Source organism: Zootoca vivipara, chromosome 2 (assembly GCF_963506605.1).
Source record: "Zootoca vivipara chromosome 2, rZooViv1.1, whole genome shotgun sequence".
Taxonomy (NCBI): domain Eukaryota; kingdom Metazoa; phylum Chordata; class Lepidosauria; order Squamata; family Lacertidae; genus Zootoca; species Zootoca vivipara.
The window spans coordinates 61,144,596-61,159,345 of NC_083277.1; the positions used below are offsets into that span (position 1 = coordinate 61,144,596).

Genomic DNA, 14,750 nt, shown 5'->3' on the forward strand with positions numbered 1-14,750 from the left:
CAAAAGCCAAGAATAGGACCTAAAAACTCACTCACTATTCAAAGTAATATAAAACTCACTCTCTATTAAATATTTCTAAAAATCTAATGATAATACAAACACATGTTCTCCATTTCAACAACTATAAATGACTGCCATGCTTGATAAAGCGTTAGCTATTTGAGCCACTCTGAACACAAGAATATAATTAGCATTCTGAAAGTCAGTATATGAAATAATTTAATTTAAATAAGATAAAGGAATAGTGGTTGAAATTAAAACACAAATCCATAAATCCACAAAAAGCTCCTATGACTTAACATAAGAGATTCTGGAGTCAGTTTGCAAATAGAGGAATTTTGATTGCAGTTCCTGTTCTGACAACCTTTGTGTATGTTTTAGTTAGCTATGGATATTTCCAGAATGGCAGTTCCTAGTGTACCCAAACATTGCTTATCCACCGTAAGCTTAATACAGAATTGTAAACAATCTTCCACACCTTGGAGAGGAGCGTTTTGTGTATGAATATATCCCATTATATGCAACAACATTTGGAAAACTGGGTAGGATTCACCTAATGAATCACTGCACACGTAATCTGCTATATACCTTTTTTTGTTCAGTCATATATCTGCATAAATAAATAAATATTATAATGAAAGTACCTCTGTCACTGAAATCATCCACCAGTACAATTTCAGCTATGAGTTCAGGAGGAGAGCGATTGAGAACACTGTGCACTGTTCTGAGAAGTGATGACCACCCTTCGTTATGGAATGGGATTATTACACTGGTATTGGGGAGGTTTTCCAGGTACAGCTTGCTATTGCAGCTACAAGACAGATGAACACAGTAACTAGCTTGACCAGCATACAAAGAATGGTTACTAGGTACTATTATATGACTTTTTTTTGCTTAGCTAAATATTAAATATACAGTTGAATAATAGCATGTACTGTATTAGGACAGATTCAGGAGGAATAAGATTCTAACTGGGTCCATAGGCCAGAGGTTCCCCATTGTTGCTATATAAGATCCAAGTCTTGAAACAATGATACCTCTCAGTGGGATGGAGGAGATATTTTAAAAACTTTTTGGGTGGAATGTCAGAGAGATGAGAGATCATATCAAACACCAAAAGAAGGATGACTGTCAGGCAGCACTTTCTGAATGTAATTTGTTTACAAAATATGTATCATACAAGCTGTGAGTGATTGCTGAAGAGAATTTTAAGGGCATTTCATAGCCCTGGGTACATCCAAATCTCAAAGTGAGGATACAACCAAAGTAAACAGATGTTCCGTGACCCACAAGGTTCTTTTCTATTCCTCATTTATTCAGATAGTTTCAGTGTTTTAATTGTGTGTTTATATGGTGTAACCTGCCATGGGATCTTCTGGTGAAGGATGGGCAAGAAAATAACAACAGCAACAACACTGACAATAAAACATATCCACTCTATAGCAAACATATTAAAATAAATCACCAATAAAATAAAATACAGAGGAGTGTTTATTTGCAATTGTTGGAATCTCTGTACATAAATATCTATCCTTTATTTCTTGGCTCTTATGACAGAGTTAAGAGTTGCTGAACTATCAGGTTTCTTGTTTAATACAGTACATTAGATAATTCAACTTATCAAGATAGTGCAGACATATGTAACAATCAAGGGCAATACAAATTGCAATGACACTCAAGTTAGGATACAGAAAAGACAATTTTAGAAATAGAAACCTTCATACTTTCAGTAACAAGAAAAGTTTGTACTTACTTTGGGTGTCGTATATCTGGTAGGGATCGATTGAGAGAAACTTTGTCGCTCACAAAAATATTAAAGCCATTTTCTCTGTATGCCTGGTCCACTTGCTCAGTATCTGTCATAGGATATGGTTTTCCCTGTTCTCCATTTCCTACAGCAAAAGAAGTGGAGCCATTAATACTTATAAAATTCCAGTGGCTGAAAGCTCACACACATTCTGTCAATCTGGTCCCTCCAGATGTTATGGACTACAACTCCCACTAGTCTCAGGCTGCACAGCAGGCTAGGCAATACTTGTTATGCCACATTCTATCAAGGACACCGTATGATGTCCAAACACCACACTCTCCATCTGTTAAAACTATCAAGCAGTTGAGAAGCGGATGATAAAATTGTAAGAACTATAGGAACACTTAATGGTGTTTATAACAGATACCTTGTTAACTGTCATTTTGAAAAAAGGTCAGATTTAGGACTAATTAGATTTATCTCAATTTATAGAATGCAAAATATGCACAACCTAGGTAGGCCAATCAGTTTCCTGCCCTTGTTCTCTGTTGGACCCTCTATTTGGATTTGGAGGACACAAACCATGTCTGGCAAATACTCAATTTCTATCTAGATCAATCTGATTAACTCTTATTACTCCCTCCTATTGCATAAAGTCTAGCAGGATGCTGCTGTCAGCACAACCTTCCCTCTCTCCACCAACTGGTACTACTGTACCACACAGAAGGCTGCCAAAATCAGGGATGAAAGCCCAAACAACCCCCAACTTCGTTCTAGGACTGGTATGACAAAACTTCACCAGTTTCAGGCTTACATTTTTTGCCACTTCAACTGGAAAAGGGAGATTTTGCAGGGCCTCCACACTCACATACCAATTTACATCATTCTGCTTCAAAACAGCAAGTTACGGCAGTCTCTGGTTTGCTTAACATCAGTCACCATTTTTATCCCTTCCATTTATGTCCCACTGATGCTTTTAAGGCCTTTGCAATGGAAACCTGGGCATTTAAGACTTCCAGTGAATATTTAAATGGGTTGGTATGCCGCATGCAGTTCTTCCTTCTTTCCTTGCCCTTTGTGATACATCAAATTGCACTCTCAAGTGGCTAGCTTAAAAGTCCTTGAAAGACCTTGAAAAACATCATGCTTGTAGAATGGTTGGGAGCAAGCAGCATACAAACATAGCTGCCTAGGTAACCACCCAATGCTGTTCCTTTCTAGTTTGAAGTATGAGGTCCTGTTGCATTTTTCAGTTCCTTCTCTTGGAACAAACGAACACCCATATGACAATATAGCAAATTATCAGAACTGAAAAGAAAACCAGAAGTAGTAGACTTCTTTGCTCAACCACTGCCCAAAGCACCTTCCAAACACTTGTTAGCAAAGGCCTGCTGACTTTCTTGTAAACTCTGCCAACAGTAATCGATACTGAGTTACATAAAGTATACCCTCCCCCAGTACTTTGTGCTCAGTTCCATTTTACTTACAGGTTACTGAATATGTAATTCAATATTACATTCCTTAAGGCTAAATGATACACACCTGTACGTTGCAAGTCTTTCTTTATAGCATCTCTGTCATGCCAGTCCTTTTTCCTTTGTCTGTTTTCAAGATAAGCTTCTTTCTTCTGTCTTGTATGGAAACCCTTTTAAATAAACATTATCTATAAGTTTGGGAAAGCATTCAAGGCCAAACTGAATTACTCATAAGCCACATTTTCAAAACATAGACTCATAGAACTGTAGAGTTGGAAGGGACCCCAACGGTCATCTATCCAACCCCCTTCAATGCACGGCTCTCAACTAGATCATGCATGACAGGTGGCCATCCAACCTCTGCTTAAAAACCTTCAAGGAAGGAGAGTCTATCAGAATGGTGAATGCTGACCCACAGGATGACCCTGCCCTGATCAGCCATCAAAGAACATTTCAAAAGCTGTGGGGTTTAACTTATATGGCATTTTAAGAAAGGTCAGAGGAGTATTGCATCAATACCTTTGACAGTGATATTTGGTCTGTCATGTTCTTAATCTAATTTTGGATTTGCTTTCTGCTTAACAATCCATTGCATAGGGCTTTACTTAGCTGTTTCCTGTACCAAGTCAATGCATCTGAGTGAGGTACGTTTCCCTCTAAAATGAAGGATTACAGACTTGAAGCTAATCTTTCCCTCATTGTTTTCATCCCTTGCTTTAATGAAAGTGAGGTCAGAGTAGAAAGAAATATTAAACAATACTCTTGGATTTAGACTAATACCGTACGGTAGTTGTAAACAGCCCTTTATGTGGCCTACCAAGCTTAAAAATCTCCAAAGAAATCTAGTAACATTCAATAGCTAAACATACACAAAAATGTAATTTTCATCGTTTGTTTAGTTGCTATTTGGTGTACCTGGTTCCATCTATGAATGGTTATTTAAGCCATGTAAATGCTATGTAAAAATATAATAAAATCACCAATTAAGTGGCAGCATTATATAATGTTAGATAGAAATAGTAAAAAGCACTATTTTATTTCTAGTCAGATCAAATAACAAAATGGTTTTTTATAATATATAAAGTGGTGAAAAAACCAACAGATTCAGGTTTACATCTTTCGTTAAAAAAATTCTCATTAGTTAAAAGAAATCCAACTCACCCTTATAATTACAGTATTTTAAGCTTTTTGCAAAGTGCACCAATGTGATGAACAAATGACATACATAAAAATACAGAAATATAATAAAACATTAAAATAAAAAATATATAGGATGATGCTTAGCATATTTTGTTATACAGTATATTTTGTGGCATATCTCATATAATTGGATTGCCAGAATTATGCCCAATACAAGATGAAATGCCTTTGTGTCAAGGTATTGTTTGATTGATACTTTGGGTGGGGGCGGGTAGTAATCTGGAACTTCTCAAGATTACAACTTTATTGCACAAAAATCAAAGATCATAAACTTAAACAGAGCCTAGCATGCAGCCTTAAGAAAAATCATTGTTTAAGATGGGCCTGCATTTGTCAGTACAGTTCCTCCTGCGTCAAAGATTGCACAAAATTTGCAATAAACATGGTGCTCTTGTGATATGTAATAGGAGGATGTTCCAAAGGCTTGTGCTGCAACACTAAATGCCCAATGGTAATACAGTACTTCCAGGAACAGAGGCAGTATGCCTCTGAATACAAGTTGATAGGGAACCAAAGTAGGAGAAGGATGTTGCCATTGTGTCTTGCTTTGGTTGCGATGGTGGGAAACACAATACTGGGCTAGATAGATCACTGATCTGATCCAACAGGACTCTCACATTTTTATGGAGCAATATACTTCAACTATTGCAACAACAGACCATTTTTTGTGTTCTTTTGGAGCAATATATGTTCATCATGGTCATACAGGCATCATTACCTTAAAGTAGGTGTCAATCTCCTTTTGACAATTAAAACACACACACACACACACACACAATTTCTTTTTTTAAAAAAATACAAAACACCACACAGACGCCCTTCAAAATCCATATCCTTTGGCTAGACTGACATTTGCAAGGGGCTCCAAGCATTAATCCAAAATCTGATCCATCATGGGTATGGAATGGAAACTCATTTTCCTTTTAAGAACAAACATTTGTCTGTGGCAAGACCATCCTGAGAGATTGCTCCATTCTATTTCCTATTGGTAAAATTATTTGCTCTGGTGCTATTTCCTCATTGGAATACTGTTGTATTCTGAATTAGAAATTATGCATTAAAAACAGCATAATACAAATGCACAGAATAGAGGTATGCAGCAGCCAGAAGGTAAATTAGCAACCCAAATGTTAAGACTGAAGAGCATGCATGTATTTGTGGGAGAGCACCAGTTATGGTACCAAGCTCTTTTTTAGACAAAACAGTAGTTTGCTTCTAACTGCCATAACAAGAACAAAAAAGCAAAGCTATGGCTGCTGGTACTGTTTTTTACTCTCATGTGCGTAACCTTTCTTTTAAGTCTAACACAACCCCCCTTTTTCAAATGGAGAAAGAGGAATTCAGAAGGCTGATTATTAGTAAGATTATTATTATTAATCCATCAGCACACTGAACTAGTGTAGCACAGTGGATAAGTTGTGAACCTAGAAATTTCTACTTCAAAGCTCACTACAGCTATTAACTTGTTAGACGGCTTTAGGCAAACTCTATCAGTCTCAGTAGCCTCATCGGCAATAAAGGGAAAAGCAATGCTGACCTACTTTAATGGGTGGTTGTGGCAACTGCAATAAAATCATATATGTGAAGTTCTTAGAATATTCTAAGTGTGCTATATAAATTCCAAATATTTTTACTTCAAGGAAAAACGCAGTCCTTTTTGGAGATATTGTTTGAAACAGCCATCTTTAATGAAGTAAAAATATCATGATATAAAGCTCCTATAGATCAACATTTTGGAGATAATGATTACCAATAAACATATTGGTGATAGATCATAACAAAGCACTCTTTGGTACATCATGTGTCTCAGTGCTGTTGACTCTGATCCAGAGGGACAAACATGTCCCTTCAAAGTGCTCTGCAAGCTCCAAATTTACAAAGAGAGCACAATTTGGCAGGGAGAATTTTTAATGGGAAAAAATGAGGAAAGGTGTCTGTGCATGCACAGTATAATTTCCTCTTTTAAATCACTCTTGTGCCATATTTGCCCAACCCTCTTTTTTAACTCAAAGGTTTAAAGGTCTGGGAATTCTGTGTGGGGATAGCTTTTGAGGGCTCAAAATATGAATACACATGGATAGAACTTTTTTGACTCATGAAAACGGAACTCTCTCACTTCACTGAATAAATTAGTGCAGAACTATTTTGAATAAGTAATCTGTATGCAAACAGTGATTACTGTTTGTTTGCATCTTGTACTGTTTGTTTACATCTTGTTTTTGTTGCAGTTTTAGCATTTTGATAAACATTGAACATTCACCAACAGTGATAGCAGTTGACTGAATGCAGGAGAAGGCCTGGAAATGATCCTGTTAACCTCCACAAGAGCCAAAAACAACACCTTTAGATAATATGTTTTTCTTCAAACAGCAAATAATGGAATGAAACAAAAAATGTCTGATCATGTGGTAGTGATGCAACAATTGGACTTCCTTTCATGTAAGGCAGGTGTACCGTATTTACGGATGAGTACAACATTGCCTGAGAAGCAAAGACTTAAGAATCTCTATCCTTTTAGATAGCTATAAGTAACTTCTATATAGTATAACTTAGGCTGTGAAATATCAGGGACTCAACACATCTTTAAACTGTATAAGGAAGTGCAGCAGATTCTTTTCCCTGTCAAAAAACTAGGACAGCATCAAGTCCTAAATAATTAATATGGCTTTTCTGGATAATATATAAATATTTTCCATCACCTATTTTACGAGAAAAGAGAGTATTGAATGCTTAACTCTCAATCATGTGTTTTGATCTGGGCTTATTCTGAAATTATCCATATTTTATGTACGTCAATACAAAAATGTGGATTTAATTAATTGCATCTCAGACTTTTTCTAGGATGAGCTAAAGGATCCCACATCAACCATATATTGCTACTTCACAAGAGCAGAAGGGAAATACAGCACTCCTACTTTTATGACTAGAGGCAGAAGTTTAGAAAGGTTACTTTGAAAAATGAATATACACATAGTTGTAACAGAAATAAATCAGGATTTTCTATGGGATAGGAACTGCTGATTGCAAAATGATGAATGTAAATTCAGTGGGAAGTGTGCTGCGTGGAAGAGACAGATAGATTATATGGTTATAGTCACCCTAGCTCAGTGATGGCGAACCTGTGACACGCGTGTCAGATGTGACACGCAGAGCCCTCACTGCTGGCACGCGCCCCATCGGCCCATTCGCGCTGTTCTTGTTTCCCCCCCAATTTTACCCCCACTCCTCCTACAGCTTGCCTCCGCTAGAGCTTGTCTCTGCTGTTAAAACCCGGATCCTTTTTTTTGTTGTTGTTGCTGGTAGCCAGAGATTGGTTTTTAAACCCTTTCTGTGCTGGGTTTTTTGGCGCTTTGGTAGGCTATGTCGGTGCTGCGTGTTAGTTCCAGCAAAGGTATTATTCATCATTTATTTCTGTTCTCTTCCCCCCCAAAAAAGTGCAGCAGCTTTGGGGGATCCCCCCAAAAAAGCAAAGCAACTTTTGCACCTCCCAAAAAAACCTCCAAAACTTTGGTCAGCAGCTCCCCCCAAAAAGCTCAACAACTCTGGGCACTTTGTGATAAATAAGGGGTTTTTGGTTTGGTTTGGTTAAATAATTAGTTTTTGGTTTATTAAATACAGTTATATATTACAATTATACATTTTTATTATTTAAACTATAAATATCACAAAATTATATTTTTTTCTCGAAGTGACACACCACCCGAGTTATGCTCGGTTTTTTGACGAATTTTGACACACCAAGCTCAAAAGGTTGCCCATCACTGCCCTAGCTGGTAGTTCATATAGACAGATAGATATGAATAATGTAGCAAAAGGTGAATAAAACTTTTTAATCCCTCTAGTAAGGATTGACCACTTAAGTTTATGTGCTTGTTCGAAACAGCGAAAATAAAGTATTGCTAACAACAATTAATCATTAACTTATGAAATTCACTACTGCAAGATGTTGAGAAGATGCTAAAGGGCTATTACTCACTGAGCATCCATATACAAAAGAACTGCATTTCTGAATTTCGGATGTTAACATAACCTTATGCCTTGTTTCTCATATTCTAGAAGCATCTTGTTGTCTACTGTATGAAATGCAATGCTTCTTAATTCTTATTTTGTCTTTGTGTTCAATCTCTTTTTGGCTTTGTAGCAACATGTGTAATATACTATGATCAATTGTTCCCTGCAGATATATTGATTGAAATGTAGTGTCTTTTACACTGTAGACCAAAATTTGTTTTAAAGACATGATAAACATTAATCTTATCCAGGACAGTAAAACAGCTATAACTAAAATACACTCCCTACAAAGTAAAACCAAGCTGTGGTTGAAAGCAAAGCTAAAACCGCAATTAGCAGCAATAAAAAGACTAAACATATAAAGAAGTCTTTCATCTGGTACACAAAACTCACCAGGATGTGTGCCAGGTGAAAAGCCCTAAGAAAAGCATTCCACATAAAATGCCATTTCCTGCTTGTTGTGTTATGGCACAACACAGAGAAAAGGGCATCCTTTGACCTTAAATGGTAGCCAAGTTCATGTGGGAACCAAAACAGAAAACTAAAAAATAAATAAAAAATTGTTCAGTAGCACGCACACAAAAGCTTACACCAGAACAAACTTAGCTGGTCTATAAGCTGCTACTGGACAATAATTATTGTTGTTGTTGGTTGTTGTTGTTGTTACACCCTTCCTATAAGGCTCAACACTCCTACAACTGATTTCCCCCTCTGACATAGCCACATGCCACTCAACAGGTTTTGCAGAATATGTACGTTAAATTGTCTGAGCAGCAAGATGGATGGAAATATGTGAACCTTCCAGAAATGTAGATCAGCTATAGAAAAATCTTGCTTATGGTAGCCGTAAACAGAGGTCAGTTTGGCATATAGAAATGGCCCCACAGCTATTGCACTCTCCTGGGATATATGTTTAAATTGTTTTAAATGATATAAGCTGTCATGGGTAAAATAATGTATTTTGAATGGCAACTAACAAATTACTTTAAATAAATAACTGTGGAACGGATTCCCCTTCCTTGCACTGCCCTGTTGTTCTGTCTTTGCGTATGTTGAGGGAACCAGGGGATACAGAATTCTGTTAAACCTTGTGAGGAATGGGCCATACTTTGATGTGGTGCTGACATTGGGAATGATCATATCATCAGTTTAAAATGATTCCTTTCAGTAAGCCTTTGCATCATGAATCCTGTTCTGTTTTATTCTCTGATGATTTAATTCATGTTTTAAATTTTGTATTTTGTATGCTTTTACTTTTTGAAAGATGCTTTGAGACTCGGATGTTGTGAAAAGGCAGTTTTTTAAAAAAAAGATAAAAATATACTTTCCACCTTACAAAAAACACAGATTACAAAAAACAAAAAAACTCTGGACTTTGGAAAGTTCTGTCACTTAAATCTGACTAGGAGATCTTGGTTGTTGTTTAGTCGTTTAGTTGTGTCTGACTCTTCGTGACCCCATGGACCAGAGCACGCCAGGCACTCCTGTCTTCCACTGCCTCCCGCAGTTTGGTCAAACTCATGTTCGTAGCTTCGAGAACACTGTCCAACCATCTCGTCCTCTGTCGTCCCCTCCTCCTTGTGCCCTCAATCTTTCCCAACATCAGGGTCTTTTCCAGGGAGTCTTCTCTTCTCATGAGGTGGCCAAAGTATTGGAGCCTCAGCTTCATGATCTGTCCTTCCAGTGAGCACTCAGGGCTGATTTCAGTATATCATTCAAGATGCAAACATAGCCAGCACATGACACACTGGTTGGTACTGCTCACAATACTTGAATAATTTGCCTTCCGTGCCCACAGTACTATCTTAAGACTGAGGATAAGATGACTGTATGGCAGATGACTTCTTTTGCATGCTTGCCAAATATACAAACAAGAGGATACTGCTTGACTTTACAACAGACAGCCCTTTGAGAGGTGTTAACACATCCAGAAAACTAAAATGCAAAAACTAGCTTGTGGATGTTACTGAGAATGCAGTTTTCATCCTCCATCACCAGGTGTTATGAAAATGACAACGGTACTAATATTCCCATGCACTGTGCAGTTCATAGAGTCTTGTATTACAGTGAACTGCAAATCTATATTTTTTGTAATTGTAGAGCTAGATTTTTTAAAATGACATGCTAACTAACAGACCAAGAAAAGGCTTAGAAAATTAATCACAGCTTTACAGGAGTAATCTAACAAATGTTTTCCTAATGAGGAAAAAGATGAAAATACATTATTAATTATATGCTTTATGATCCAACTGCACTCAGCTTTGTGAGATCATTTTGTAATAAACTAATGCTGCAACAGAGAGCCACTAAATGATGTAGTCTTTTTGGTAAACTAATACCTGCAGTTCTACCATTATTGGTTTCCATTCCACTGCTGAGTGAAAGAGCTATGATAGGTACATTAAAATTGGCACGACTTATAAGGACCAGAAACCAATATTAATTATTTTAAAAGTTTCACAGGTAGTTATGAACCATGTTAAATGGCATCTGCAAAGCCACTGATTTCTCACAGCACTAATCTCCCTACAATTTAAATTAAACCAATACATTGAAGGCACTCATTCATTCATTACACGGACAAGCTGTAGCAACCCCCTGACTCACATACTGACTCCAGCACAGTTGCAAGGACAATATCTGGCATGTCTCTTTCCATTTTAGATCAATCACAATTTAGTGTTACATCCCAGCACTAAACGGTGGTTAATCTTTACTATGGTAAGTAAAAAGCCAGCTTCATAAACCATTGCTGGAAGCTGGTTTCCTCTCCCCACCCTCACTGATGATAGTTAAGAATACTGCATTTTGTCTAGGTTCAGATGTTATGGAATGTTATAATCTAACATAGAAGCAAAAGCTAATGAATTCCTCCTCATAGTCTCAACAGAGGAGGTAGTCACTGTTCCCAACTGCAAGCACAGCAGAAGGCTACACTTCATCAAAGCACACACCTCTTCCCCCAATCCCAGTCTATGGTATAACAGCCAAGAGATTTGAAATGAGGCTCAACATAACTGAGAGGAAGATAACTTCCCACTTCTCTGCCTGCATCTCTGGTACATTTCGCTTTTCCCATAAACCCAATAATATATCCTGAATGCACCCAGCCCATGACTCTTCTCTCCAAGGCCTACCTGGTTCTTCTCACAACTGTGTTTAAACACTTGTTAAAGATTGGTCTGTTCCCTCTGTCAAACATAAACATAACAAATTTCTCTGATAATATTTTCCACCTCAGACACTCTCCCCTTTCCTAGTGTGTGCCAAAAAAGGTTTTTAGGGCTGTGAATTAGGTCTGTGCACATAATTTATACATACCTAATTAGACACCCCTCAGAATATTATTTTTTCTTGAAATCTGAAGAGCGGTGAGGGCAATAAAGTGTGAAAATAGAAGAACAAACAAAAGTCCATGAAATGGCAACAGAAGGGATTTATGTTTAGGGCATTCAAGTGAAGACAGAACAAGTTTATAAGTGACATACCAGCAGGAACTTTCAAAACTCATTGTACACATTGCTAAGAATCTATGTTCATTATTTTGGGAGACACTGCACATTTGTGTGTCACAGCATTTTGTCTTGAATGAAGCCTTTTTCATTAACGTTAAGTAATAAAGTTACCATAGCTGTACAATACAGAACTAAATGTATATATATTTAGATAAATGAAAAGAACATTACCTTAAGTAGTTGATTGAGGCCCTTTCTCTAAGACTCACAGATAAAATATAAAACTGACCACCTCAATGACTCGTGTGTGCTTACTCAAAACGAAAACACATAAACATCAATGAATTCCCAAGTTAAAACAACAAGTAGTCTTGCAGCAGTAACAGATTTATTCTGCCATAAGAGTCCACTTCTACCAGCATGACGGAAATTGCTGTTCCCATTAGATATGCACAGGATTGCAACCTTACACCCTTAACTCTGAGGTGACCTAAACAATGAGAGCCTTATAACAAAGAAGATTAGTTTACCAGTGACAGCTCATGCTCTTCACCTTATTTTGCTCCTTAATGAGAGGGTGCCAAAACAAGAATAATGCCAGAACGTTAATTTAAAAGGGAAACCCAGAAACTCCTAATACAAAAGATGCCCAATCAGGTTTGTTTGTTTGTTTTTTTTTAAAAAAAGAACAACAACCTGGTAGTCTAGAGCTCTTCTGCGTGAGCACTTACAAAATAACCTATGATTCAGTCTGGTTCCAAACGGGAACTGCCTATTCCCCTCCAAAAAGAAAGAAGAAAACTCTGCCTTACTTTCTCCACCTCCACCTCACTTATTAGTAGAACACGCAAGATCAGGTAAGCCAACTATGACTTACAAGTCTTGCAAAGCCCAGGAGAGGATAATGGCAGAGGAGCAGAGCCTGCTGGAAAGCCACAGAACATGGATGGGGTGGGATTGCAAAGCCCCCTGCCACCCCACCCCAGACAGTTGCCTTATCCTCAGCAGCCTCTTAGCCTGAAAGGTAGTGTGGCTTCCTTCCTCTGCCCCCCTGTCATCCCCTCATACTAAAGGGTTCAGCTTTGACAGCCCTGGATGTGTGTGTGTCTGAGTGAGTGAGTGTGTAAGAGAAACCTCTGTATACCCCCGCCATCCTTTCCTTCCCTCTCTCACTCTCTCTGTACACACATATACACGTTGGACGTGTGTGTGTCTGTGTGAGAGTGTGTGTGAGATAGAGAAACCTCTATGCAGCCCAGCTATCCTTTCTCTCCGTGTGTGTACACACATACATGTGTACAGACATATACACACACACATGTAATGTATACGTATAGGCAATGCAGAGGCCCTTCACCCCATAGAGAGCGGCCGCTTCCTCTTCCCTCACCACTGACTATAGAAATGAGAATGAAAGGCAGATTTTTTTAAAACAACAACAATAATAACCACCGAGGGCGAAGGATGAAGGGAAGTCCGAGTCTTCCCCTCGTCTCCCGGCTACATCCGAAGTGGCAACCGCTCTTCCCCACAAGACCCCACACGTGAGGCGAAGAGACAGAGGGAGGAGAAAAATATGCGGCTCCCTCCACTTCTCACCTGCGCTTCTCCTCGGGCTGCTGCCGCCGCTGCCGCCGGTACCGCCCCAGCTGCCGCTCCTGCCGCCGCCCCGCGGGCTCCCCCCGCGCCTCCGCCGCCTGCCGCTTCTCTGCCATCTCCGCCGCTGCCGCCATCCAGCTGCCGCTCCCGGTAAAGCGACCAGAGCCCCACGTTGGGAAGGAAGACGAGGGCGGCCAGCGCCAGCCCCACCGCCTGAAGCAGCCGCTTCTGCTTCCGCCGCATCCGAGAAGCCGCCAGGAAGCCCCCCACCCCCACCCCAACTTTCCCCTCACACAAGGGGCTGAGGCGGCGGTTACCGCGGCGGCGGCAGCAGCACTCGAGCAGCGCGCGAGGCGAAGCGGACCCGCCAACTCCGCTCCGCCAGGCACTTCCGCTCCGGAGGGGTGGGCACTACCACTCCCACCGCGAGCGAGTGGGTGGGGGTGAAGCTCGGCGTTGGAGAGCCGCCCAGAAACCTCGAGGCAGGCCACGCCCACCGATAGTGCCCGGCACCGAGCAGGGAGAGAGAGAGTGGGAAAACAGAAGCGTGGCAGCTCCGGCTCCTCTGGGCGCCAACCGCCCCCCCTCAAATATTTTGTAAATGGTACTGGCCGTAGTCTTCCCCTGTGGGCTGGTGGTGGAGCTGACAGGGCCAGAAGCTTAAATAGGAGTGAGTGCGGGGAAGAGGGTAGACCGGGCGGAACCTGCCTGCCAGCAAGGCTGCCTTTCCTGCGCTGTGCCACAGGGTTGTAATTAGGCGCTGCTTACGTTACTGAATGTGAAGGGAAGAAGTTTGCAGCGAAGGAGCGCTTATGCTGGGGGTCGCGTGCGTGTGCACGGGCAGATTAGAAGGCGGGGAATGATAGCGCTAGCAGAGATCAAGCGGGACGGAACAGCCCAAGTGTTGTTAAAAGAGGGCAGTACCACGGATGAGGAAATTGAAAGGGCTCAAAGCATTTAATTCCTTTACCGTCTTGAGCAATATGTTGGAGGAGGAAACTTGTAGGGTTTGTTTGTTTTTTAATTAATGACTGAAGTAAAGCCTTCTAGGGGCGCCAGGGAAGTGATGGAGCAATGTGGAGGGACTTCCAATGCTCTTAAAATAATGCGATTCGCTTTTATTAGGCTTTCCAAACGTCAGAGCCCTACTGTGAATTGGATCATAGGTAAACAAAAGAAGCCAGCCCAGAATAAATAGAGAAGTTCAAAAATTCTCCCAAGATGCTGCTGTACAATATCCTCTAACCACCTTTAGCACCT

At 39.8% G+C, this 14,750-nt stretch overlaps 1 protein-coding gene across 1 annotated transcript in view; it reads right to left on the minus strand.

Annotated features, from left to right (window-relative positions):
• Nucleotides 1–13,761, minus strand: part of GALNT10 (polypeptide N-acetylgalactosaminyltransferase 10) — a 41,267-nt gene extending 27,506 nt beyond the window's left edge. The window contains exons 1-4 of the mRNA XM_035105724.2: nucleotides 13,491–13,761; nucleotides 3,293–3,395; nucleotides 1,754–1,892; nucleotides 645–811 (exon numbers count right to left, since the gene is read on the minus strand). Of these exons, the coding sequence (XP_034961615.2) occupies nucleotides 645–811; nucleotides 1,754–1,892; nucleotides 3,293–3,395; nucleotides 13,491–13,733 (652 nt within the window). The 5' untranslated portion in view covers nucleotides 13,734–13,761. The remainder of the gene's footprint in view (nucleotides 1–644; nucleotides 812–1,753; nucleotides 1,893–3,292; nucleotides 3,396–13,490) is intronic.
• Nucleotides 13,762–14,750: the final 989 nt, after the last annotated feature.